We start from the raw sequence: 27,777 nt of genomic DNA, 5'->3' as shown, positions 1-27,777 counted from the left end.
TTATCAGAGTTTTCAGCCTGATATATCTTTTCTCTTTCTCTACTCTTAACATAATTGATGTGATAACATCATTATATTATTACATAACTCCTTCCATAGTTTTTAAAAATGTTTGTTTACTTTGAGGGAGAGAAAGAGTATACGTAAGCAGAGGAATGGCAGAGGGTGGGAGGCAGAGAGAGAGAGAGAGAGAGAGAGAGAGAGAGAGAGAGAGAGAATCCCAAGCAGGCTCCGTGCTGTCAGCACGAGTCCAACACGAGACTCAGTCTAACAAACTGCTAGATCATGACCTGAGCCAAAATCAAGAGTCAGATGCTTAATGGACTGAGCCACCAGGCGCCCCAGTTGCTTCCATTTTTTATAAACAAAATTTATTGTCATCCAGAGCAGTGTTTGCAAAAACAGGACAGATTTGGGAACGTTTTAAAGGACTTTTGAATCACATTAAAGACAAAATTTACTGCGTTTCTGATGGAAGGTATTACTACTGGATATAGTGTTAATGGTGAACTCCCACTTTTTCTCTTTTGGCCATTAGACTTTTACATTAGGAAAAGAGAAATACATACTGTCTGTAGTCAAAATACTAAGAAATGCTTTTTCTAAACATAAGTTTCAGAATTTTCTTAATTATATTCTGAAAAAGAGTATAAAATTAGTATTCCAGTCCCACTTTCTAATAGCAGAGTCAGTTCTTTTAGAATATTATTGTCATCTAGACTAGTGAAGATTTGCCACAGTAACTTAATCTTTCCAGATAGAACATATTAGATAAGGTTTTGTCTTATCTCAGCTAAAACTGTTATCTAATCCTGTTTAAATCACAGGCTCCCGTGGCCACATATATCTTTACGTCTTTTTTAGTTTGACAACTGTATGTCTTTACTGGATACAGCAAATGAGAGATGGTCATATATGAGGGTAAAAAGTAAGTCTTCCTACAAAAATAAGCACATGCAGGGGCGCCTGGGTGGCTCAGTCGGTTAAGCATCCGGCTTCAGCTCAGGTCATGATCTCACGGTTCGTGGGTTCAAGCCCTGCATCGGGCTCTGTGCTGACAGCTCAGAGCCTGGAACCTGCTTCAGATTCTGTGTCTCCCTCTCTCTCTGACCCTCCCCTGCTCACATGGTCTCTCTCTGTCTCTCTCAAAAAAAATTTTTTTTTAATTTAAAAAAAAAGAGAAGGGAAATAAGCACATGCAGCTAGCCATATTTCAAAATCAGTTCAACATAAAAGTTGAAGATTTTGTATAAAATTTTATAAATGTTCTAACCAGCACATAGAATTTTTTTTTTTTTAGATTTAGTAAAACTAAAAGTTTCCTCAGCTACAATTAGATATTAGATTAGCAATAGTTATTGAATTAACTGTTGAAGAACTACTTCTTTATTAGAGTTTTCTACTCCCAATACAGCTGGGATTTTACTTTGTCTTCATAGAGTATCACTTTGTTGGAATTATCTATGTCCATTTTTATTATTTATATATAATTTGCTTTCAGATATATATCATGCCATAGATACAACACTTTTAAGTAGGTATATAATCTGAGGATTCCTAACTCCCTAGATGTCTGAATTTCTAAGATTAGTTTCAGTTCTCTGAATTTATGGTCTTTTCAAATTACAGATAGGCTTGTAATTTAGGTCAGTACAGTTTAAGATGCCTTTTTAACGAAAATGTAAATGGTGGGAGATAGACTGCTAATATTTTAAATCATTAGTTTAAAAATCTGTTTATGTAAACACCATATACCATTTGAAATGAAGAGCATCTTTTTGTTTTCCCTAATTTCATAAATAGACTGTAAAGTTGGAAGGCATCTTAGAAGTGACCACGCCCATTCCTGACCACGCCCATTCCTTACACAGTGCAGCAATTCTTGGTGACACACGCAGCAAATAACCACCCTGCCGCTGTCCAGCATTTCCAGCAAGTCCAGAAGACTTGTTACATAGCTGTATGCCTTACAGAGCAGAGCCAAAAAGTCAGAATGTATGACACTCATTCTTTGGCCTCTCTCTTCTTCTAACTGATCTCTTTTATTTTTATTTTTTTAACCTCTTAAGTAACACCAGCTGCTAAAATCAGTTGTTGTCTGGCCCTCATGATAAAGAGGAAGAGGAGAATCTAAAAGTAAAAAAGTAGGTAAAAGGTAGGAAGAAGTAAAGAATAACAACAGGAAAAATTAAGAAGAAAAATAAAGGGTTGCATTAACCTTCATGGGATCGAGCCTGCATTGGGCACCATGCTGAGTGGAACGTACATATTTAAGATTCTTTCTCTTCCCCTGCCTCTCTCCCCAACGTCCTCTCAAAAAGAAAGAAAGAAGTTCATTCCTTTTGATCTAGCAATCCTACTTTTAATAAACTCTTACGGATATTATTTAAAAATGGTGAAAAGGCCATCACAGCATTATTGATAATGACAAACTGAAAAAAAAATGTATGTGTCTAACAACCAGAAAATGTGCAAATTGTGACATGAATAAAAAACAAACTATTGTGTAGTCACTTAAAATTATGTTTATGGATGGGGGGTGCCTGGGTGGCTCAGTTGGTTGAGTGTCTGACTTCTTCTCAGGTCATGATCTCACGGTTTGTGAGTTCCAGCCCAGCATTGGGCTCTGTGCTGACAGCTCAGGGCCTGGAGCCTGTTTCAGATTCTGTGTCACCCTCTCTGTGCCCCTCCCCCGCTGGTGCTCATGCACTCTCTCTCCCTCTCTCTCTCTCTCAAAAGTAAATAAACATTAAAAAATTTTTTTAAATTATGTTTTTGGGGAAGGGAAGCAAAAATAAGATAAAAAAGAAAGGGAGGCAAGCCATAAGAGACTCTTAAATGCAGAGAACAAACTGAGGGCTCTGCTAGGGGGATGGGCCGAATGGGAGATGGGCACGTGGGATGAGTACTCAGTGTTGTATGTAAGTGATGGGTCACTGAATTACTCCTGAAATCAGTAGTACACTATGTCTTAAATAACTCGGATATAAATCTTTTTAAAAAAGAATAAAATTATTTTTATGGTAAGAGTAAGTAATGTGGTTGTGGTTATAATGTTAAGAGAGAAAGCAGATCTCTATTTAGTGGAAATAAAATAGTGAATGAAAAAAATACATCAACAAAAGAAAATATGCCAAAATACTGTGGTTAAACCTGTAAGATTTAACTGAGCTACAATCTCCTCCCGGGTTTCAGCACCAAATGTAAGATTTAATAGATGGAGGCAGAGATGGGAAGAAAAAGAGACCAGGTTATGGAGCCAAGAAAGCCTTTATTGGGGTCTGTGATTCCCAGGCGAGGTCCCATGACCGAGGGAGTGGGGAGTCAGGGAAGTCGAGCCTGATAGGTGATGGGGGGGGGTTATGGGTGAGGGGGTTCTGGGTTTGTTCTTGGGAGGGCAGATTATCAAATAAGGGCATTTCAGGGATGTGGCCTCCTCTGTCAGGGTGATGGGAAGATGGAGCTTCATGATTGGCTGTTTCCAAATGGGGCAGGACATCCCCCGCCCCCACCCCCCCACCCCCCCTCTGCAGGTGAGGGGCGGGGTTGTCTGTGCACTGTTCTCCTCCAGCGCCCAGAGAAATGGCTGCTAGGTTGCTACCTTAAGGTGACTCTTACAAAACCTGGATGGCAAATTGTACGTTTTTAATTGTATTTGAAAAAAATAAACTTTTATACAAAATCATATCATCTAGAAGGAAAACAATGTGTTTATTTTTTTAATTTTTTTAAAGTTTTTTATTTATTTTTTGAGAGACAGAGAGACAGACAGTACGAGCAGGGGAGGGTCAGAGAGAGAGAGACACACACAGAATCTGAAGCAGTTGTCAGCACAGAGCCCAACGCAGGGCTCAAACCCACGAATCGTGAGATCATGACCTGAGCCAAAGCCGGACGCCTAACTGACTGAGCCACCCAGGCGCCCCCAATGTGTTTTTTAAGTATCAGAAGAAGTATTAATAAAAATTTAATAAATTCACTTACACTATTATAGGAACTTTTCATGTAATAAGCCAGAAGTTATTTACAATAATGAAGGGCATCACTCTTAGTGTCTTTAGGGAGAAGTATTTTCTTATCTATAGGAAATCAATAAAATACTTGTTGTTAATGATTTCTTAAAACTACACTAAAACCCACATGGATCATAGGATGTAAAATGTCTTTTTTAAAAATTGGGATATTTATTCTACTTTTAGCTGGAGATAGATTCCTAATTAAGTAAATTCTTAACTATCACTAAAGATACAGTAGATATGCTGAAATGTAAAAACAGGAGTAAAAATACTCTTAGAAAATATGAAATGTAAAGTTTGTAGCAAGAAGAAAGTAATATATTAGAAAAATGGCAAAAATAATTGACTATACCTTTACTATCTAGAATATAGAAAATTGACGTAAATATTTAAGTTTGTTAACCTAAGCCTCCTTAGGCAAATATAGAAAGAGTAAGTCATAACCTGATTATCAATGTAAGATACTAAAATTAAAATATTTAAGTTATTATATATCAAGCTAATAAAAATTATAAACTCTTACATGGATATACATTGCTTTTGGTTTTGCAGATTGATTTTATCATGCTTAATGGTATTGTTTGGTATAAAAGAATGTTGAATGTATAAAATTGATACTTGAATCTTTCAAGGGCAAAATCTGTTACTGTGTATCAAAAAAACCCCTTAAGAACATTTATAACATTTACCCAATAATTTGACATTCTGGGAATTTATCATGGGTGTATACAGAAATGTTTGCTATGGCATTATTTTTCTTTTATTAAGGAACTTGGAGCAACCTCAACATTTTAATAGGAGACATTTTATATAAGTTACAGTGAATCCATATGATTCATGGAGATTATATCAAAGTAATTTTCAGACAGAAAAAGTCTTCATGATATACTAGTGAGGAAGGAGGATACAAACAATATATTTAGTATAATGCCATTTTTATTTTTATAGGGAGGAAAAAATAAAAAGGTAAACTGATACATTTATAGCGGCCCTCTGTTAGTTTACAGACTATATATAGATGCTTTGTTTTCAGTCTATTATCAAGCAGATTGTACTTTTCTTCATTTCCCAAGTTATATCCACCTTTGAAACTTAAAAAACAAAACAGACTTCTGGGTGGCTCAGTTGGATAAGCATCCAACTCTAGATTTCAGCTCACGGTTGATGAGATCGAGCCTGGCATCAGGCTCTGGGCTGACAACAGAGCCTACTTGGGATGCTCTCTCTTCCTTTCTCTCTCTCCCGCTGCCCCTCTCCCACTTGCACGTGCATACTCTCTCTAAAAATAAACATTAAAAAAACCCCTAGTTTTAGAACAACAAGCTATTAATAGTATATCGATAATTCTACATTTGAGATTTCATCCCAAGGAAATGATGTGTGTCAGGGTGTTTGGGGTTGTGGAGGAGGCACGTGTAATTTATACAAACATCGTCAATGGGGGCATCATCAGGGTTGGTGCCAGAAGTGGGGGTTTGGGGTTAATACAATCAACTGTCTTAATAGAAGAATACAATGTAGTTAGTAAAAGTAATGTACAGACATCCAGATTTCTCTGGAAAATAATGCTTGGGGGGACAACATAAAACAGGATTACTAATTACTGTTGTACTAACAAATATATAAATTAATATTGTTTAGAATAGTATTTGAAATTACAGTGATTTTCAGATTTAAATATAAACCATCTATACTTTTTTTTTTGTAAATTCAGTTAAATTCTTAATAATGAAACTGGAACTATTTTGGAAACCAAAAGTTTTTTGTGTCCTGTCTCTGCCCCTTAATACCTCTCGCCTAAGACATATGTCATCTCCTTAATATCATTCAGTTTTCTAGTCTTCAAGTAATAGGTACTTATTTCTTATTGAATATTTAGTAGATTCTTTGTTTGAATATGTTACAACATACCTTACAGCTTCACAAAAATACAATTAAATAAGTCCAACTTGGAAAATACATTTCTGTCTATAAGAAAATATACACACATATATTAATATGTGTACCACACATTCTTTATTGGGAACAAATAAGATATAGCTTTGCTTTAAAATTCAAGTTTATTTCTGTTGCCCTGTTTCTGTTCTGTGCACCCATGTTTCATTGTTAATGAAATAATACTGCTTCTGGTAGCCTTTGATGGTAAGAAAATGATCGTCGTGTCCGTGAAGGTAGGATATTCTATTCCAGATTGATCTCATTGCACTTAAACTAGTATTTTTTTCCTCAGCTGCCTAAAATTGACAGGTTAAGAATTTTGTTAACTTAAAAATTCAAAATTTGTAGTTTAAAAAGATAGCAATTTTGAACTAATAATGTGAATCATGTTTATTATTTGAAATATTTATGATCATATTCATAACTTGGTGAAAGACCGTTTTATTTAACTTCGTATTACCTAAGACACTTTGTATTACCTAGATGAAAACAAAAAGTGCAGTAGTAGTCTGGACAGGAGGGCTGTAGGAGGGGCTACTGAAAAGAATCGTCCTCTATTATTAGCATGGTTACTGTCATGTAGTTAATGCCTGTCTCAAAATATCTTGATTAGCATCGGCTCTGACAAAGAACCTAATTCCTATTCTCCCTAAAAGAGGACTTGTTAGGTAGGTAAAGGATTAGTCAACACACCCATGTGTTTGAAACTCCCATGTGCGCTGCCACCTCCCTGGGGAGGGTGCAGAGCCAGCTTTGCAGCGGTTTCGCAGGAGATGGTAGTGAATTCTTGGGGCACCGTCTCCTGCTGCTTATCTTCCAGACCAGCTCCTGACCCCGCATGTCAGGTGGCATCACCCCTGCGAAGCTTTTCCTTGCCTGAATTTACCCCACCCATTAGTCTCAACTCTGCCCCTAAAGAACTCTTTGCTTGCTACTTTGTTGAGCTCTAGGCCTGAGTACCTCTTAATTCCTCAAATACAGGATACGTGTATAGTACTTGGACTGTTCACTGTAGGGGATTAAGTTACTGGTTATAAAAGTAACATCTGTTTTCTTATCAGGAAGCACAATTTGTGGAAAAAAAATTTTTTCAAATTTATACAAAAAGCAAGAAACAACTTTACTAGAGTAGAAGTTGATAATTTTTCCTTTAGCTTAAAGATGTTCAGCAGCAATACTGGGATAAAATTTAGTATTAGAGGTAAAAAAATTCATAGCTCAGAAGAAAAAGCGAAACTATTATAAATGGTCTTTCAGACTTCATTCAATGGATTTCAAAATTTCTCTCTAACTCAACTCCTTAGAAGGTTTCTTATAAAACAGTTTTTTTCAAATTACCAAGTATATGTCTGTTTAGGACTTTGCTATTCATGGTTGAAGCTCATATGTGTATATCAGAGTTAGTTAAATTGTTTAGTATGTGTTGTAGTACATACTGATTCACAACCACAATGAAAGTTATTGAGCGTCTAGAAAGTGTGCCACCAGAAAGTGTGAATAAGTTTAAATTCTGAATAAATCTTAGAGAATAGCACTGACAGTGGTTTCTTATGGATCACTGTTTTTGTTTTTGTTTTCCATAGATCCATCAAGAATCAAACTTTCCTGTTGACTGAAAGTCTCTTTGCCTTGACACGTTAGTGCACACATGAAGTCCCATTTCACCCCCTAGGAGAAGGTCTTGGCAGTTATCCAGATAAATAGGGCCGGGTTCTCCACTTCTACACCTCTCAGATCTGATAATGGCAGCTTCCTGATCAGCCCAATTCTTGTCTTTTTCAAGATGAGTTCCCTCTAGTCCCTAGCTTTTTTTTTTTTTTAAATCAGGATTGACCCCTTAAATGAAACCAATTTGCCATCTCTGCTGTGTGCCAAAGTCATCAGGGACAGATTCTGGAGAACAGAATGCCCCTACGTGAACGGTTTCCTCTGCAATACAAACATCTTGCTTTAGGAAATCTTTGCGTTTTGGAGGGAGCAGACCAAAAGAAAACAAGGAAAGCCATGACCCTGTAACGTAAAACAAAGACATGTTCTTTTAATTACACTTTTTTTGTTTTTTTGTTTTTTTTTTTTCTGGGAGAAACAAAACAGTAAGAAAAGGATATCATAGTTTCAAACAACAGGTATACTTCAAGTATCTCCTTGATTTATTTCATTGTTCAGGAAGCTATAAAAGGTGTTCTGTGATCACATCTGTGCACAGCATAGCTATATTTGAAGATGTTGCTATGAGGTGATGGTACTTCTAAGTTATATTGGACCTCTGATCTCCATAGCAAAGGTATAGTTTAATAGAGTATATGCCTCATTAAAATGTAAAATTGTATACATGCTTTCAAAGTGATTATGTTGGATAGTGTATAAAAGATCACAGACTATATATCACAGTTATAGTTATTACTATTTGATAGTAATAATACAGTACGGGTAGTATTGTAATAACTATAGTTAGTACTTGTTTGATTCCTGTATTGTCACTAACTACCTAGAAGTTTTGGCTCTTGAGCTAAAAACTCCTACCAGATTCTCCTCCTACTAGACAAAGGAGAAAGAAAAAAGAAATTAGCTTTTTTGGAGAATATTGTTTGAGCATGGCATTAAATACTAAAAACAAAAATTATCAAGTCTTTGAAGCCTGCCTTAATACGGATTTCAGCAACTAAACAGAAGTAATAACAAAAGTACTTAGATCTTTAGGGTCTTTCTGCCTTTTTCTCTTGAGATTTCCATTACATTATAATAATAAAAGAAATTTAGTGTTAGATTTATCTACTGAATCAGAACAGCATACCCTGGGGCATATGGAAGGCTGCCATGGAAAATAACATGAGGAGGGACCCATCATTTATAGTGTTACTGATACAGCACAACACCATTCTCTTTTGTTTGTGACTATATAGCATGGCCCAAGCTGAATTTTAGATTCACTTACAGAGGTAATGTTGGTAATGGATTTTAGCCCCAAGACCTGCTTCAGATCATAAATACACAGTGAGTTGCCTAGAAAAGCAATTTTTAACTATAAACTAGAGCTGTGGCCCCAATATTAGGCCAGACCTTGACAGAGAAGCTGTTTATCCCTCACCCCATGCTAAAACCCAAGTTTGGAACTTGACCAGTCTGATAAGTCTAGAACAAGAGAGGGACTGTCTCTCCTTTTACCTCATAGCATGCCAACTGATACCACTCACCCTAGAGCTTCTCCAGTATGGGCCCAGCTGCTGGATGCAGAAAGGAAAAAAAATGCCACTTCATCTAAAATAAAAGGAGGAGAGAGAGCTGTCCATGTGCTCTGCTCTTGCCAGATACGGAGATACCATTATCTTAGGATTGAGCACTGAAGTGTTGTAAAAGTCCATCACAGCAGACCAGTTAACCAGCTTGCATGTCCGGAGAAGGGCCTGGGATTTAGGGTGTGGTGGAGGAGCAGGAGCAATGGGTGAAAGAAGGGTCTTTAACTTTTAACTAGATGTGACTTTATAGTCTGAGTTGTTCATAATTAGAATGTGTTCCTATATTATTTATGTCATTAAGGGGGGTGTGGGGAATGAGATTTTGCCAAATAACACAGAGGAAAGATCTTTGGGGGCAGAAATAACAGACATAATGACTTGGTTTCGAGGGGTCTCGTCATGACATTGAAAACAGGAATGGCAGGAACAGTGTGGGCCGTGGCAGGTGGGGCGGGACAGATTGGTGGTGGGAATGAGCTTGCAGGTGCGTTGCATCTCCTCGTAAGGATTTTGAATCTTATTCACAGGTGGTGAGAGGCTAAAGTAGAAATAGTATTGTAGTAATAATAAAACATGGCAAAAGAATTCAAAGACATTTTTGAAAGGTTCATCCATACCACTGACACTAACTTTTTCGGTTCTTCGAACTCCTTGTACTTTTTAAAAACCTGTTTGTCATCACAGTCTATGTATCATTTTGTGTTGTGCTGTTTTCACTCAATCTTGTAAGAATTTTCCAATGTACTGTGGAAGATGTTAAGCAAGGGAGTGACATGATCAGCTTCGTCCCTTACAAAGGTAACCCTGGCAACATTACAGAAGATGGATTTGATGGGGAAAGAAACCTAATGGAGCTAAAAGAGTAGGGAATGTGTTCAAGAGGTGTTTGGGGGAGTTGCCCCAGCGGACCACAGGAGAGTTCTAGCACAAGCATGGAAGTTCCCTCCCAAGCCTCTCCCTTTAGCCAAATAAAAATGCTGCCCAATTTCTCTTGGAAACCCCTCCTGGGCCTTCAACACTTCACATTCGTCTCAGAGATCTGATTTCATTTGGAAGTAGGCTGAGCTTGGAGAGTCTCAGCAGAGTGTAACCCAGTGGTGACTAACATGGTGTACGAAAGCAATTTGTGCTAGGCAACACTTGCCTGTAACTCCCGGGGAATATTGTTAGTGCTATACTTCCTTTTGGTGCCTTGCAGGTTTTCCCAGGGGTCAGGAGAGGGTCTGTATGTGTGTGCGCGCGTGTGTGGTAATGATAGAGGTTCAAAAACTTTTTCACGAAAGAAACATTATCATTATTATTGTTATTGTTATTGTAGTATACATTAATTGAAAACTTGACAAACAGAGTTACTTTTAAAATGATACATTAGGAAGGGAGCATTAGATTTAAGACATGGGGTGGATTCCGTTGCTGCCCCAATCTTAGAGATTAGATTTACAGGGCAAGTCCTTTAATCTTGCTGATGCCTAGTTTCCTCACCTTGAAAAATGTAGGAATTTGTCATTTCTGAAGTGTATATGCTACCATTTTAGCAGTTCTTTTTGCTGGGAAAAATTTTTGTTTTGATCTGTAGTATTTGACAGAGTGATATACTCTCAATTACATTTTGTCAGTAGTCACATGGAGGCTGTTGCCAAATGTGGTCAGGGAAGCCTGTGTACTGGCTACCACTGTAAACACTTTCATAAAAATCTCTAATTTTAAGGTTGCTTTGATCCATGTTGAAGGACGTTCTAATCTATTTTCACCTTTGTTTAGCAGACTGGTGGAATTAAAGACCGGGTAGACAGGCTAGCAGGGTGAAGAAAGTTTTGGGGGGTTGCTCTCCCCCCGCATCCCCTTCCCTTCCTGCTCTGCTCCCCCTTCTTGGTGAGGAGGGGCAGACCTCACATGTCAGGGTGGTAGATACCGCTCTAACAGACTGTAGATAACAGTTAATCCTGTATATTTTTAGAGATTGTAACACTGTTTGAAATTTTACTTCTGTAAAATCTCCCTTTAAAGTTTAGCTCCTCTTTTTACTTAAACATAAAAACCTCAAAACCAATGAGGTCAGAGAAAATTCCTCTTACTTTGCTAATTCATTTAGGAAAGACTGTAGTAAATCGATTTCTCTGTAACTTATGTGTTTAAACATAGGTACATACTTTGCCATTTCCAAAAAAAAAGAAAAGATATCAGGTGGCTACTTCCTCTTACTTAGAATTAAGTCATCTTTGAAGATCACATTTTCCTTAAAGTTGCAGGGCATTTTACATATAAATTGGCAGGAAGTACAGTATTTAAACTTCCTGTCCGGTGCTCCACGGTAGTGAAAAAGACCAATAAAAGGGCTAAGAAATCCTTAGCTCCCACGGAGAAGAGCACTGCCATATTTGGGCCTTCATGAAGTTTGCATCTTGCTTTGCATATATACACAAAGTTTCTTTGGTGACTTCCTGTGTTTGATTTTAATTTTTGAGTAAATGAGGTTTTCTTAAAGGTGGATTTATGTTATATTGGCATATTGTCTATTTAAAAGAAACCACTACTGTCTACTGAAAAAAACCACTATTTTGTTTCCACAGAAACCTGCTAATATTTTAGTTATGGGTGAAGGTCCTGAGCGAGGAAGAGTAAAAATTGGTATGTTTTATCTTTGATAAGTCACAGTGTAGCACTTTTTTAAAACCTGTGCAGGCAGCTATATCACTTCTAATTTTTGCTGTAATAATATGCATATATTCATGTAGTTCCATCTGATCAAAGCCATTTCTAAAGAGTTAACCTCTAGAGATTGAGGTGTTCTAATTATGAAATAAACCATGGAAGTGTCTCAGAAACCTCTGCGTTCATTAAGAACAGCCTGTAGAGGTGAGTGGCTTCTGTCCCTGTTAGAAGCCAGCGTCACCTTGAGTCACAAGGGCATACAGCATACTAGTAATTTACCATCAGTTCTGTTCACTGAGCCAGATTCGAGCAGAAGCTATGCCTCTGTTGACCTTGTCTAGATCAGGAATTACAAACTAGGAAAACCGTTAAGGACAGATAGGTACAGAACCTTAAGTTCAAATGAGCCTGTCTTATAGAAGGCCTTTGCCTGATGGGGGGAAACCAAAAAGTAACAAGCATTCTGTACCTTGGTGTTTTTTCTAATAGTTCGATTTTCTTATATATCAAAGAAGAACTTTACCCATTTCTGGTCTGGTACCTATAAAGATAGAACTGAATTTATTTATTCTAACTGGTAATTTTTTTCATTGTCTTTTCCAAGTTGTGTTTGTTGCATTTATTTAATGTGTCTTGTGTGTGAGTAGAAGAAATGTTGTAACTAAATTATATTAATCTAAAGGCAGCAGGATTGTGGGAGTTTATAAAAAATAAATAGTAATTTCTGATTGAAGATTGAATATAGATCCGAATTATCAGCTGAATCGTAGGACTTCACCAACAAGGAAATACCTAGGTGTTGCTAACCCCTCATCCCTGCCCTCCCCTATAAACTCCCCAGATCTCACTCCCCACTTCTAATTAGACTCTCAGAATATTCTTTTGTCATACAAGCCTTGCACATTTTTTAGTATCGCAAACATTTGATGCGCCTCAAAGTGCGCCTAGTCATTGACTCCCTTTGAGAGCCAGGCCCTGTCAGCTCCTACTGTAGAGTCACCAAATGCCTAGTAAGTCCTTACTTGTGTTTTAAAAAGTCCAATTTGGTTGAATCAAGTTCAAATGTTAAGTTCAAAGCATGCAAAATAGAAACACTCAGGCAAATAGTAGTTCTAGACATGATTTTACTTAAGATTTGGGGAAATCTTCTATAAGAATCTAGTTTGGAATTTATACTTCTATGTAGTGTGTATGATGTTAGCAAGTTTGGGAGGGATACCAATGACTTAAAACATTTACATTTAAGAAGAAATACTAGTTCTTCTATAAACCAGTATTTAGTAATGTGAGTCATGGTTTTAATTCTCTGCCAAATTTCCGTGTTGTTTTTTTTACCTCCATAATTAAGTAGGTTAGACAAGGACCTACTTCATTAAAAATGTATGAGGAGAGCAAAACCAAACAAATGGTGGACAAGTCTTGACATTTTTGATAGGTGGTATAAATAGTGATTGTTCATTCAACATGTATTTGACAAAAGCTATGTGTAATGACAGTAGATACTAAAAGAGATAGGTGAAAACAGACAGTTTTTGCCTTTAAGATTACAGTTCAGTAGGACAAACAGCCATGCTTGAATAACTACACTACATACTAAACTGGGTCAAACACCACAGCTCCCTTTCTGAGCTAGGAGTTTATGACATTTGTCAAATTATTTAATTTCTTCTTTTGAACATTTCTTATTTTTTCCTCTTAAAAAAGGGAGGTGATTGAATTTGAGGACCTTTAAAAAGTCTTTTCCAGCTTAAAGAAGTTACTATGAACCTTTAAAGTTAAGTTAATAAAATTCAGCCAAAATAAATGAGGGGGTGATGGTGGTGGAAATAGTGGTGTTAACATATTGTATAGTAAACTTCTGATGATCCCAGCGAGCAAGGCTTACTGACGCAGAAAACGGAAGCCTTACTGGAACTGATCTGATTCCCAGTGCTTATTACCAGTACAAAGAATGGACATGCAGCTTACCAACTCTGTCCCCAGTGGTGGTGTGTGACAGATGGAAAGAAATCTGCCCAGGGGAGTAGGGTCACCCTTGACCTCTGGCAACAGAGCCTATCTGTAACCCAGGTGAAGAGCAAATGACAAGAGTTTGCAAAGATTTAAGATCTCACACTTGGTTTATATTTAGACTTCTGAAAGGGATGAAACGTTTTTGGTGTCTCCCCACCCCGCAAATTCAGCCCTTTTTTCCTATCTTACTAAATAAGAATGGTAAAATTAGATTAATCAGTTAAATTTGTAAAAACCTATTAACTCAACATTATTATTATCTTTTTTTCACAGCTGATATGGGCTTTGCCCGATTATTTAATTCACCTTTGAAGCCTTTAGCAGATTTGGATCCAGTAGTCGTTACATTCTGGTACCGAGCCCCAGAATTACTTCTTGGAGCGAGACATTATACCAAAGCTATTGGTGAGTAGAACTGATTAGAACCCCATGACATTCTAAAAGTGGCTTTGTTTTTGTGGAATATACATATTTCTATATATTAAGTCAGATAATACAGAAAATTATAAAAGAACAAAAATGGTCCTAAAATTCTATTACCTAGAAGTATCATTAGTAGCAGTAGGAGTATGTTATTTCAGGCATCTCTCTCATAGATAAATAGATATTTTAAAACTTTTAAAATATAGGGGATCATACTGTGCATTCTAAGTAAACCTGTATTTTAAATTTAATTTTACTTGAAGAGAAAGAAGCACAGTAAAATTTCTAAACCATTAAATTTCAGACAAACAGACAAATGTTTCTTTCACCAAAAGAAATATTAAATTCTAAAAGATCCCCTTAGAATTAAGGGGGGAAAATTATGGAAAAAGTAGGAGTTTAGAACATCTTAATTCACTTTTCAATTTTTTTATTGTTTTGATTACCTCCCTACTATGAAGAATTAGGAAATTAGTATACTTTACTTCTTCCCCGCTGACCTCTCAATTTATTTATAAGCTATCTTAGAAATAGCATTGTCATTATTATTATCACTATTTTGTTGACGTTGATGACATTTATTTTGTTTGCCAACCATAATTCCCACAGTTTATACTCAGATTATGTACTGTAATGGATTCAGTGTTCAGCTGCCACAGTCCTTTCACCACATCTTTTCCATTACTGAATCTTTGTTCTGCCTCATTTTATTTGGCTGAACTTTATCATCGAGTGCTCTTCTTATGTGCTTTGCTTTTCTCTCTTCCTTTATTGTGTGCCTTTACTGCTTGCTTAACCTGTTCTGTGTTCTCCAGAATGACACTGGGCCTGCCTTTTTTCCCCTTGGTTAACTCCACCCTGAAATCATCTATGCTTTGCTGTATTCTGGATTGATTTTCATCCTGGCTTTTATCTCTTTATAATTCCTCTGTGTAGGATATGTTTCCTTCTGGGCTTTATTATTTTGCTCTAGCATATTCTGAAGTAACTTGCTTTGGAAAGGTGTCTTGGAGGTAAATTTTCAAGTTCTTGTATTTCTGAAAAATGCCCGTGTCCTGCAGTTTGGCCAGGTTTAAAATCCTAAGTACAAAATCATTTCCCCTCAGAATTTGATAATACCCCTCCAGTGTCCTGTACCGTCAGTGCTGGCTAGCGAAGCCTCATGCCAGTCTTAACCTCATTTGTTAGTGGATTGCTTTAGTGGATTTTCCTTCTGAAAACAAACAGGAATTCTTATCGTTATATTTCACAGTGATGTGCTGGCTACTTGGTAAGCACGTTCATTCTGAAGTTCACAGTGGGAAGTCTGTAGAAAACTCTTATGCTAGTCTTTTGATTTCTTCCGGTCTACTTTCTGTGTCTCTCTCTGCTAAACTGAGTTGGGGCAGGTGTTGGACTCCTGGGGGGTGGTTCTTCATACCACTTTTCTTCTGTTTTTCTGCTTTTGTCTTTTTCTTTTCCCCTAAGAGCCCCTTCTTATTCTCTGACTGTTCATTTCTAATATGGTTGTATGGAAGGAAGCTTCTTGAATATCTGTGTGGACAGTGCTGTATTCCTGGAGTAATCTGTGTGTTTTCTTTATAGGCTCTCTTTTTATTAATTTGTTTTAGTCTCTCCCTTCCACACATCATGTTCTTCACTATTTGTTGACCCTTGATTGTCTCTTCATATTTAAGAATCAGGTTACAGAAAGGTGCTTACGAACTTTGTATACATAGATCATAGGTCTCGTTGATTGGCAGCCTTTAGCTAGCCAATCTCTAGCACAGAACTTTAACACAGGGATCCCCAAGTGTCCGCATGCATACGTCTTTGCGCTGAGGCCATTCAGATTCTTTAAGGGTAGAGTCTTCCAACTTTTGGTCCAAGTTTTGTATAGCCCCAGGGCAGCAGAGGGAACTGGGGGAAGAAGAGTCAACTGTATGTAGAATACAGACTTTGTAACTGGTGCTCCAAGGACAGAGTCTTCCCAGAGTTGTACAGGACGAACCTGCTTCCCACTCAGCAGTAATACTGTGGCCCAGGGCCTTCTCTGAGCTGTTCTATCTGCCTTCCAGCTCCAGGAATGTTCTTATGTTTCTCTGCCTAGATCAGGTCTTATATGGCCAGTCTCTCTCTCTTTTTTTTTTTTTTCCATTCAGATCTTAGTCAAAACACTACCTCTTCAGGGAGAACTTCTATGATCACACAGTCTAGGGTAGTCACCCTGCTTTCCCCGTCCTACTTCCAGCTTACTGCCTTGATAGCACTGAACAGTATTGAAAATCCATTACAATAGATCGACGTTCCCCAGTGGGTCACCCTAGTAGGCCAGTGCCTCCATGGTGCGTAATGAGAATTCAGTACTCTTTGTTGAACAAATGAAGGAATCCCGTCCCCAGTGACTTCCTCCTGTTCATAAAGGATGTTGCTGCCATTTCAGTGTATACTTAAGAAGGGAAAAGAGGAAATACTTGTGATTATTCCCCTATATTAATCTTGAACTCAACATGTCTTTCTTCAGAAATCTTTTTTTTAATTGAATTTTTATTGAAAAGTTAATCCATTTGTTTTAAGAGAGAGAGAGAGCATGAGCTCTGGAGGGCAGAAAGAGAACCCCATGCAGGCTCCACACTGTCAGTGCAGAGCCCAACACAGGGTTCAAACTCAAGAATCGTGAGATCACAACCTGAAGCGAAATCAAGAGTTGGACACTTAACTGATTGAGCCACCCAGGTGCCCCCAGAAAATCTTTCTGTTCATTAGTCTTCAGACCTGCTTTGACATCAATTTCATTTTATAGAAAAATAGAGATAGATAAAGTTAAGTCAGTGAGATCTTGGGCTTTTCTGAGCTATCTTTGCAGCTTTTATAAAAACCTAAAATTACTCCAAAATAAAATACTTTTTAAAAAGTCAATTAGAAGGAAAAGTAAAACTCATTGAAGCTAGTCCAGTTTTTGACTACATATTATGACCTAGCATGCATTTGGTTGTCTTTTTTATACATATATTCTAAGTGCTTAGCATATAAACTAATATGATGCATGGCTGTTTTTTCCACCTAGGAAACGAATATGTAAAAAAAGCAGGGCTAATTTTGATAAGACACATTAACAGACTCTACAGATAAGGAAGATATTGCCTAATCTTAGCTGTTATCAACTGAAAACTTGAGACTTTGAATTGATTTAAATTAAGTTAAAAATATACCATCACAGAAGCTTATCGCTCTGACTTAAACTCTTTGTTTTCTTTTCCTCAAGAAACATTTTATTTTGTGGACGTTGTAGTTTGTATCACCTGTTACTACTCACTAGGGCAGTCTATAGTCTGGCGGTTCTGACGCAGGGCTGTTTGTCACAAAGCTAAACAACCAGCTCGTTGTTCAAACAACTTTATAATTTGGAAAAGAGAGGGCCTTTCTTCAAAGTTTTCCCCTCTTACTTCCTCGCATCATCAAAATTCTTTGGATAACTATTAGATAAACTTTTTAAAACTGAAGAGAAACCAAAACGTATGCAACTTAGCCTTAGCTCCGTCACTCGGGTATGGGGTGGGGGGTGTGCATATGTGTGCGTGCTCACCCTTAGCAAAGCGTTTAGTTCTTTAGCCTCATGTTTTGAAAGTGAGAACATCTCCTAGATCCCATTTAACTCCAAAAGTTCTGGGACGTTGGATAAAACAACTACTTCTGAGGTAGGGAGATTACAGAGGGGGCCGACTGGGGTGCAGATGATTGAAACCAAGGTCAGTTCTAGACCTTCTCTGGTGATGGCCCCCACCCCATGAACACTTGACTTGCCCAGGATCAATCCTGGAACACCTTTTTCTTCTATGAAGACGTTGACTCAAAAGTATTATAATATGGGTGTCTTTAAATTACTTTTTTGAGAGAGAGCAATAAATCAGACATAAACCATTTTTAATATAAATTTTTAAAAATAGAATAAGAATAAAAAAAGAAACTTCTTCCTTGATTCCACTCTCTCCACCACAATCCCATTCCTCCTATTACCTTGGAAGTTGCCTGAGGGTCCATTAGAGTACTCAACAAATCCCTCACACCACAGTAAAAGCTACGTATCAAGAGCTTGTCTGGTGTTTTTACTTCCCTGTCAGATCATTGTAGTGTGTAGCTGATAGAAGAACCTTTGTAGTTAGATGTACAGATTACCTGTTCAGTAGTTGGTTTCTGGGCATCCTTTAGAAGGGTGAAATGTGCTCGTGTAATTTGGTGGATTATGTTAAACTGAAGGATATTAAGAAGCAACCGAAGAGCATAGGAGAAAAAGCTGTCCCCATCCGCTATTACTAACAGGTTTTGGTGTCGTAATCTTTTATCCACTTCTACAAAACTGCAACCTGAATCAGTAAACCGAAGTGAGTAAATAATAGGTCAGTAAACATTGTGCTCACAGTGACAAAGTTTAATTCAATTTCAAGTGTTTTGGGGTTTTGGTTTGTTGACTTTGTGAACCAGGCTGAAAGAATAGTTACAATATTTAATCGATCATCACTAAAGCAGTCTTAAAATTTTACTAAAGTATGGTAAACTCAAATGTTTGTTCTTAAGTAACTGAATGCCCACTGATTATGTTCTGTTAAGTGGGAAATACACTATAATATAAAGAGAATGAGAATTTACTCTTTTATCAAGGTGGACACTTGCTGTTAATGCTTTTGTGGATTAACACATTGTCTAAGAGCTCCCCCTCCCTCGGGTCTACACAGCATGCTAATTCTTTATCTGCTATGGCTGGTTAGTTCAGTAGCTACACACAGGCATTACAGATTTTGAGAAGGAGATGAGATATATAGGTTTTTACATTAGGAAGTCTTTTTCGAAGGAGGTAGGCAGGGAGGTGAACAGGAAGGGACTTTTTCATGAACATGGCACAGTCCAAAAGAGAAAAAAGAAAAAAAATAGGCAAGATAGGAAGGGGAGGCTTATTTACACAGGTATAGAAATGTATCTGAAAAACTAGCCTGGTTATAGCTAACTTCCTGATTAATGTCTGGACCAGGGTTTTGAAGAAAGGAAGGATGATGAGATTGCTAAAAAAAAAATCCGAGATAATAGAAAAGAAACAAAAAGGTATGTGGGTAAGGTCAGCCAAGGTTCAATAAAAGTATTTCTTCCTCCCTCCTAACTTTTTATTTTAGAAGCGATGTAGCTTTAAGGACAGCTACAACACTTACTTACCTCTCATATTCCTTTCCATATTTTGTTTTCTCCTTTAGAATTTTTCCTAGCTAACCAGAATGACTTGTTATGGTCTTTTGGGTGCTGTGAGTAGTTTTAAACATGCAGGCTGACCCATCAGCCCTTTTTGTGTTGCTACTTAGCTTGCTGTCTTCTCTTTGATTAAGGCATTCATAAGTCAAGTTATTTATTAGGCGTGCATGTAAAAAGAATAACCACAAAATAATTTTTCCATGTACTTTCTGAATCCAAAAGTAATATAGCTTGTCTTGTATTTCTTGGTACTTTCCCCTATGGTGGTGTTGGCTAACTTGGTTCACTGATAAGGGAGAAAACTGATAGGCAAACACAGTGTCATTCTTAAAAATTGCTTGTAGTCACTGTGTATAATCTCTAATGAATAGATGATTAACTTGTTACTCTGAAATGTACATGTGATAATTTTACTTAAAGATCTATATTCCAGTTTTAGAGTTTAGGAATTCTCAGTTATTTTATAAATTAACATTTTTTCTCGTTTTCTATTTATGTGACAGTTATTAACATACCTGATTAATTGGCTTTAATAAAATGGTGATTTATATTTTTCCCTCTATAGTTCTATTTACCATGGGTATTAGATCAGTCAAAAACCACTTATTGAGTGTCTGCTGTGTACACACTGTTGTAGTTATTAGTATGGAAAAGTCAACTTTGTTGGTGTAGGGCTTTCTCAACAGTAGAAACTGCATAATTTCATTTTAAATTCTAAAGTGGGTGTAGATCTTTCCTCTACTAATAATAGTTCTGTTGAGTAAAAGTTCAATCTGAATGAAATTTAGCCTATATCTTAAAGTGAATGAAAGGAATTTCTTTAGTTATGGAGGAATCCATTTGCCTGGCTTTTATAAGTAATTCCAGTGGGTTTATATCCTTAATGCCTCTTAAAGTAATATTTTCCTCCCTTTTTCTTGTCTTCATTAAATTGGAAAATCTGATGCTATTGTAGCATAAAGAAATACTTTGAAAAAAAAATGTCCAAGTTGAAATGTAGTTTTATTAGAATGTTTGAGGTCTGGCACTGTCTTTTTCTTATTGTGATATGACCTCGTTTGCATGAGAGAATAATCATTAGACTTTACAAATTAGCAAGTACCTAAAGTCAATAAAGAAAAAATATTTTTACCTCAAAAAATTGTGCTAATTGTTTTTGGCAAGTATGCCCAATTTCAAAGGCTTTCGAATTTCAAAGGGTTTTCTGGTTTTGTTTTATTTTTTGTTTAATTTTGTTTGTTTGCGGTCCCTGTGCTCCACGTGCAGCTTCGTGTATATTTCATAGGTAAGGTAATGTTTGAAGCATTTCAAAATTGCCAAAAATTTAGGTAATAAATTTGACTTGAATTTGGAATGAAGCCACTGGGTGGAATGGAGGTGTAATAGGGAATGAAAAATTGGGGTGGCTTGGGTGGGAATATATATTTACAAACAATATTCCATGATATTTTAAATTATAATTGCTTTAGGGATTAATATTAATATGACTTACTAGGAAAACAAAAGAACAAAACCACTCCCCACCAAGATAAAAATGCATTTTCTTTTGGAAAGAACCACTTTATTTTCCTCCTTTCTTTTTCTTTTTTCCTTTCCTTTTTTTTTCTTTTCTTTTTTTTCTTTTTTTTCTTTTTTAAGATATTTGGGCTATAGGGTGTATATTTGCAGAACTACTAACGTCAGAACCAATATTTCACTGTCGACAAGAGGACATCAAAACTAGTAATCCTTATCACCATGACCAGCTGGACAGAATATTCAATGTAATGGGATTCCCTGCAGGTACACATCATGTTTTTGTTTTTGTTTTTAAATCACTGTTGTTTAAACTTAGATATCTTCATTGGAAAGGTGTATGTCTTAAGCTGATGAAAGCCACTCTTACTCAATTCTTTATATTTGTGACTTGGATTAATCAAAGGTCCTTAGAAAGAGCAAACTGTAGAGTTCACATATTGGCATAAAGATATTTGTTGGTTTTCTGAATTTGAGGAATATATTTTTGTTTCATTTTTTTATTTTTGTTTTGTTTTGTTCAATATTTGAAATGATAAAATATTTATAGTATCTGTATTAAAAGGTGCCTTTAGTTCTTACCAGGGGAAACTATCAACAAAATTTAGTAGTATGTATTTTGGTCTGGCAGGATGCATAATAATGCTATTACTTGGGATTTTAGTACAAAATTTGAACATTCTTTATATTTAGGGCACTGTACAGAATCACATTATATTTAATAAACATAACATAAAATATAAGATACTTTTGCTCTATAACCCTGGCTGATAATAACATTCTTCTAAGTGTTCTATTAGAACAGCCACCTTGCGTGCCCTGATTAGCGGCAGGGAGAATGTTGTTAAGGTGTCTCATCACAGGCATTAGGCCTCTCCAACTGTTTCTCTATCCCTTCTTATCCCCCAGAATGGTAGTTCATCAGTCACCAAAAACTCTAGAGGTCTAGAATAATGCAAATTTGCTTAAAACACCTACATAATAATTGGCTGGTGAGGTCACCAGAGGTTGCTAGAAATTGTTCCTCATTAGGATGTTTTCTCAGGTCAGGATAACTCAAGACTAATGCAGAAATACCTGGGAGTTATAACTTCACATTCCCTTGTTGGAGTGTTAACACAGATACTACCTTTCTGCAGAACTGGTCTGTGAAGACTGCTTCGTTGTGGTGGGAATTTTATTTACTTACTAAATATTAGAGTACCTGTCATGTGCCAGGCATGGAATTATGCATAAAATATTGTTGCTATAACAGGCATGATTCTTGCCTTTTTGAAGTTTATATTGTACTATTCTATGTAGAATGCTTAAGTAATAGCTTTGGATTGAGTCGATGGAGACGAACGGTCTTTTCTTCCCACTTCTGGATGTGTCCATCATCTCTAAGGCCCAAGGAAAAGAATATGGCTTAAAAGGAGGTGAAAGTGGGGGATGGCTTCTGCAGGAGGTGATTCTTACTGTGTAGTTCAGTAATTAGGGTAGGCTCAGCTTATAAGAAACTTGAAAAGTAGGCAGTAGGGTTTAGATTTAATGTGCAAAAGAATCCATGATAAGTTCTTGAGAACTAGTGACATGGTCTTATGTTACATTTTAGAAAGATTAGTATGTGGTGGTGGATAAAAAATAAAGAGTGGTCACTGAAGTCTGGGAAATAGCTATTTGCCTGTATCACAGTACTCCAGGTGTAAGCGATAAAAAAAAAGATGGCAAATGAAGGACAAAAAGAGAATTGTTTATAGGAAGTAATTGAGGAAAAATAAAAGGTTCTCTCAAGATTTCTAGCTTGAGAAATTGACAAAATGGAGAAAACAGCAGGGAAATAAGGAGAAAATTCCATTTAGGAATTTTTAGGAATTTAAAGCATGTATTTCATTGACTTTACAAGATGTGATCTCTGTGGAGAATAGGGAGCAGATCCGTGTGTAAGGAAGTCGAAGGAAACCTCTCAAGGCCATTTAAAAACCGCCTGCTGTGGCACTGCGCCTGGCTCAGGAAGAGTCCGTTGACAGGGGGGGAAAGAGCAGGCCTTGCAGCATGTATTGTTGGAGCAACTTGAAGGCCAGCAAAACTAACCGAGAGGTTTTCTACCTAACGTATCTAGTGGCTGGGGTTTTTATCAATGTTATTGAGACTAGCCAAGCCACCAGCTGACTTATTTGCATACTCATTATTTCAGACATTTATTGCTGCTTACATTGATTGCTGATGTAAAAGCAGTCACCTTTAGTAAAGTGAAAGTAAGGAGGGTCATATTTTTTTAGAAAGTGCATCATGTAGCTACAAAAGGGAAAGATACTACATTTCTCATTGAAGAGATCAGTTGCTGAGTTAACCAAGGTATTGAGTGGAAAAGTGGAAAAAGTAGTTTTACAAACAGAAATAGAATGATTTAGTAATAGAAATATTAGTTCATAGCTTATTCTCTACTTACAGAAATTGAGGTTAACAAAAGTTGATGTAACTGATAGTAAATTACATAGAAAGTAGGCACTAAAAAGATAAACTTAAAAAGATTGAGCTGTAATGCTATACAAGGGATGAGAATTGTATTTACAAGTCAAGATAAGATGTTTGCTATAACTAGTCATTTATTTGAGGTCTGTGCTTTCATGGAGGTTCAAAGTATATGACATGTAATAAAAATTGAGGTAAATCACATTAAAATTCTTGAGACTAGGAACCTAGACAACATAAAATTTTATCAATGTATTTCACAGATAAAGATTGGGAAGATATAAAAAAGATGCCTGAACATTCAACATTAATGAAAGATTTCAGAAGAAATACGTAAGTTGGAAAGAAAACAGAGCCTCTGTTGATTTCTGCTTTTCCAGAATACTTAGTGTAAGATTGAGTACTCAACAGAATACTGAACATAAGGTTATTCTAGTAAATAATTTTACTTATTTTCTTAATAAATATTTTACAGTATGGCAGTCTTTCTTAAGATGTCTAAATCATATAAAGAAAATAAGCAGCTAATTTTAGCAGCTAATTTGGGTAGGAAAAAACTCTTTCCATCCTTGTTACTTTGTGGAAGTGAGCATCAATGAAAGTACCGTAGCTGAAGCAGTAAGAGACGGAAATAACCAGCCTTGCTAACACTCACTTGCCTACCCACCTGGGCAGTGTAGACATTTTAAGTAGGTTTTAATAGAGAAGAAGGAATAGTTATATTGCAATGCAAGATTAGAAGATTGGGAAGAGAGGCCTGTGACAAATTTTTAAAAGTTTTGTTTTATTTATATTAAACTTACTTGTAAGACTGAATTAAACATTTGACCTGTACGTTATTTAAAAGAATTGTTGAGATAACAGTCATATAAAAAATGCTATTTAGTATATATTATTTATGAAACTATTTTGTGGTATCCATTCGTGACTAGTGTGCGTACTGAATGAGATATGAAATTGATCTCATGCTATGCTGATTATACCATTTTTGATACATATCCTATATCGGTTGTGATTAAAATAATTGTTTGGAAAAGCCTCAGCCGATGTAAAATTAACCTCAAAATCTAATATAGATATTTCATAGTATTTCTCTTTCAGGTATACCAACTGCAGCCTTATCAAGTATATGGAAAAACACAAAGTTAAACCAGATAGTAAAGCATTCCACTTGGTAAGCTTTAGAGAACAATAATAGTTTCTTTCCCCCTGAGTAGCCCAACCAGAGGATTTTTGGGGTCACTTTATATGGTTATTAGCATACTTTAATGGTAAATGCAGACATCTGGTTGGTGCATATTAGCAAAGAATGAAAATACTTGTATTTGCAAACCCATAACACGGTTTAACAGACTAATGTTCGGTTACATTAGATTTTCTAAAGGTTGTCATCGTACCAGGGTTGTCAACATTTTTAAAGTTACATTTATTGGTTTCCATCAGTTATTTAAAACTTACAAAAATTTCTAAGAATCTAAAAGAAAAACTCTCCCGCTGCTCACAAATGATTTTTACAGGTTGTTTTGTATTTCATCTCTTTGAAAGATTGTTTATAAAATTAACTCCCAAGATGCTCTTATAAACTTGGGTATCAGAAGGAAGTCCTTCAGTGACGGCGTGCACTGTTTGCATTTTCTGGAAGAATATAAGAGATGCAGTATTAATTGCTGTTTAATGAAAAAATAATTGGACCTAGGATCTAAATGGATCCATGCACTATCATAATTTATGAGATTATATTCAATTATTGCCAACTTCCATTTGTTTATAATTTAATTTCCACTTTTACATCATTATAATTAAAAATGATTTTCACTTTTATGTTTTTCAAAACAGTTCTGTAACATTACAAGCAGGAAATTTGGGGGAGCAGGTTGTATTGTATTTGGCTTAAAATTCTTTTAATCCTTTATTCTCGGTATTTTTAAATGAGTTCATTAAGTGGGAACTTTTTTTTTTTTGGCCTTGAAAGGATTAAATTTTCCTTTATTACAGTACCAGACCACTTATAAATAAACATTTCTTCTATTTCTGCTTTTTCTTCTCTGTCCACTTCTTCTGCTTCTATACCTTCTACTTATTTTTATATCATGTCACATATCCTATGTTTCATACCTTATTAGCAACTTAAAAAGCAGCACTTAACCTGTCTTGTTAGCACACAATATATTATTATCCAAATAATGGTTTCTTACAATGTATTTAAAACAGGACCCAAATAGGAAGGTAAGTTAGATCCTTCAACATATGGATGATTTATTCTAACAAAGTAACGATGATGGTGGTAGACTGAAAGTCACAGTTTAGGGGACTTGCTCTTATTTCCCTCCAATCTGCTGCTGTTAGATGTAGTCTAAAGTGTCTCCCACAACCATCACTGCTGACATCCCAGAGACAGATTTCCCTTGCAGCTTATTTGCTTGTTTTCACTGGGATGAGCTACCTTGTGTGGGCCCATCTGAAAGTTCTGACATAACTCCATTAAAACTGTTGAGTATTTTAAATGGCAAATCAGCACTTTTCCTTTCAACTCTAAAAATGAAGTTGCACTTCCACTGAAATGTCAGATCATCCAAATTAAATTTAAATCTCACTGCCCAGCATTTCTTCTGTATTTCTGAATATTTTATGTCCTTTGTCCTCTGTGTCCTCTCCCATCAAGTCTCAACACGTCTGTTGGTTTTCAAGTGTGGCCTAGTCCACAGCACCAGAGTCATCTGGGAACTTGGTGAAAAGGCAGCTCCTCGGACCCCTGCCCAGACATCCCAGTCAGAGCTCTGGGAGTGGGGCCAGCATTCTGCTTTCAGAAGTCCTCCGGCGGTGATTCCGATGTACTCTGAAGTCTGAAAACCACCGCATTAGATCAAAGAGGAGAAGCTAAGAGACCACTATTTAGATAAGCTCGTAAATTGCATACTAAAGTCAACTATTCTAAAATAAATAATAAATAAAATATGTTAGTTCATAAAGTCTTCAGTAAACTATTGTTTTAACCAAAAAATACTGTGTTTTCACATTAGTGTGACATTCCTACAGGTAGCAAATTAATAATAACAATAATAATAATAGTGTCAGCTAACACATAGTGCTGTCTTTGTGCCAGGTTCCATTATAATTGCTTTCCACATATTAACTAATTTAATCCAGAAAACAAACCTTTGGTAGTAGGCACTATTTTTAATCTCTGTTTGACAAACGGGATTACAAAGAGAGTAGGCAACTTGTCCAGATGCCCTCAGCTCATAAGTGTCCAGTCAGGACTTGACCCAAGCAGTATCCCTGGAGCAACCCATTCATAACCACTCTGTACTTTACAAGTTCTGTATCGAGCCCCGTATGTGTTTAGACTAGGAGAGCACTGGCCAGGAGCGCTTGCTCTGGTCTGTGCTCCCTAAGATGATCATGTTCTAGCCACATGTGGCCCTTAAGCTCTAGAAATGTACCTGATATGGCTGAGAAATTGATTTTTTTAAGTGTAATTTGGTTTTAATTTGGATTTAAATCTAAATAGCCACATGTGGCTAGTTTATTATTTGTGTTATAATAATGTTTCCCCTTAATAGAAAAAGAAGAGAAAATACAAGAATTTAGTTCTGTTCTAAATTGGGCAAAGCAGTTTAGATAACGCAGATCTTTGGTTTAGAGTAAGGCATAAGTTTAGTTACTTCTTACAGGAGAACCAGGTAAAACCATGATTATTAGAATGACTGTGAATCACTCCATTAAGTAGAAAATTAGTTTTCCTGCTGTTAATTTGGGGGGAATAAGTACCTTCAAATTGTGGTGTTTTCATCAAAAAACATACCTTCCACATGTGTTCAAAGAGATAAATATGAGAGGTAATGCAGTAATGTTTTTATGACTTACGGTTTCAGCTTCAGAAGTTGCTTACCATGGACCCAATTAAGCGAATTACCTCAGAACAGGCTATGCAGGATCCCTACTTCTTAGAAGACCCGCTTCCTACATCAGAGTAAGTGACCCATCTGTTAGTTCACCAGCATGATGGGATTCTTTGGAGCATGCTTCATTTATTTATCAACTCCCAAGTTGCCACTCCTCTTACGTGAGGACCTGAGGAAATCGCCATGACAAGCCAGAAATGGGCTCTAATGACTGAGCTGTCATTTAGGGGTTTCATCGTTCTTGGCATTTCTATTTGTCTCTTGCTTTATGAGGCATCTCCGGCTCTAGCCTCGGGGCGCCCTGGATATTCAGTGGCAGGTGGCAGATGACATGTGCGTGCTGCAGCTCACACCCTGAGCTCGCTCACACCCTGAGCTCCCTCACACCCTGAGCACGCTCACACCCTG

The 27,777-nt window shown here is 36.6% G+C and overlaps 1 protein-coding gene and 1 long non-coding RNA gene across 5 annotated transcripts in view; one reads left to right on the top strand and one right to left on the bottom strand.

Annotated features, from left to right (window-relative positions):
* Positions 1–27,777, top strand: part of CDK8 (cyclin dependent kinase 8) — a 115,257-nt gene that overhangs the window by 83,203 nt on the left and 4,277 nt on the right. For 2 of the 4 annotated variants that reach the window (XM_029936929.1, XM_029936928.1), the window contains exons 5-10: positions 11,761–11,818; positions 14,129–14,260; positions 21,134–21,277; positions 23,728–23,797; positions 24,566–24,638; positions 27,340–27,437. In XM_029936929.1, coding sequence (XP_029792789.1) covers positions 11,761–11,818; positions 14,129–14,260; positions 21,134–21,277; positions 23,728–23,797; positions 24,566–24,638; positions 27,340–27,437 — 575 coding nt within the window. The remainder of the gene's footprint in view (positions 1–11,760; positions 11,819–14,128; positions 14,261–21,133; positions 21,278–23,727; positions 23,798–24,565; positions 24,639–27,339; positions 27,438–27,777) is intronic. The other 2 variants (XM_029936930.1, XM_029936932.1) reach the window with 2 other exon arrangements.
* LOC115289628 overlaps positions 25,696–27,777 on the bottom strand; it is a 5,623-nt gene continuing 3,541 nt past the window's right edge. Inside the window, exon 2 of the long non-coding RNA XR_003907725.1 lies at positions 25,696–26,307. This is a non-coding gene — a long non-coding RNA (uncharacterized LOC115289628). The remainder of the gene's footprint in view (positions 26,308–27,777) is intronic.

Source organism: Suricata suricatta, chromosome 4 (genome assembly GCF_006229205.1).
Source record: "Suricata suricatta isolate VVHF042 chromosome 4, meerkat_22Aug2017_6uvM2_HiC, whole genome shotgun sequence".
In the NCBI taxonomy this organism is placed as follows: Eukaryota; Metazoa; Chordata; class Mammalia; order Carnivora; family Herpestidae; genus Suricata; species Suricata suricatta.
This window is presented reverse-complemented; position numbering and strand designations above follow the sequence as displayed.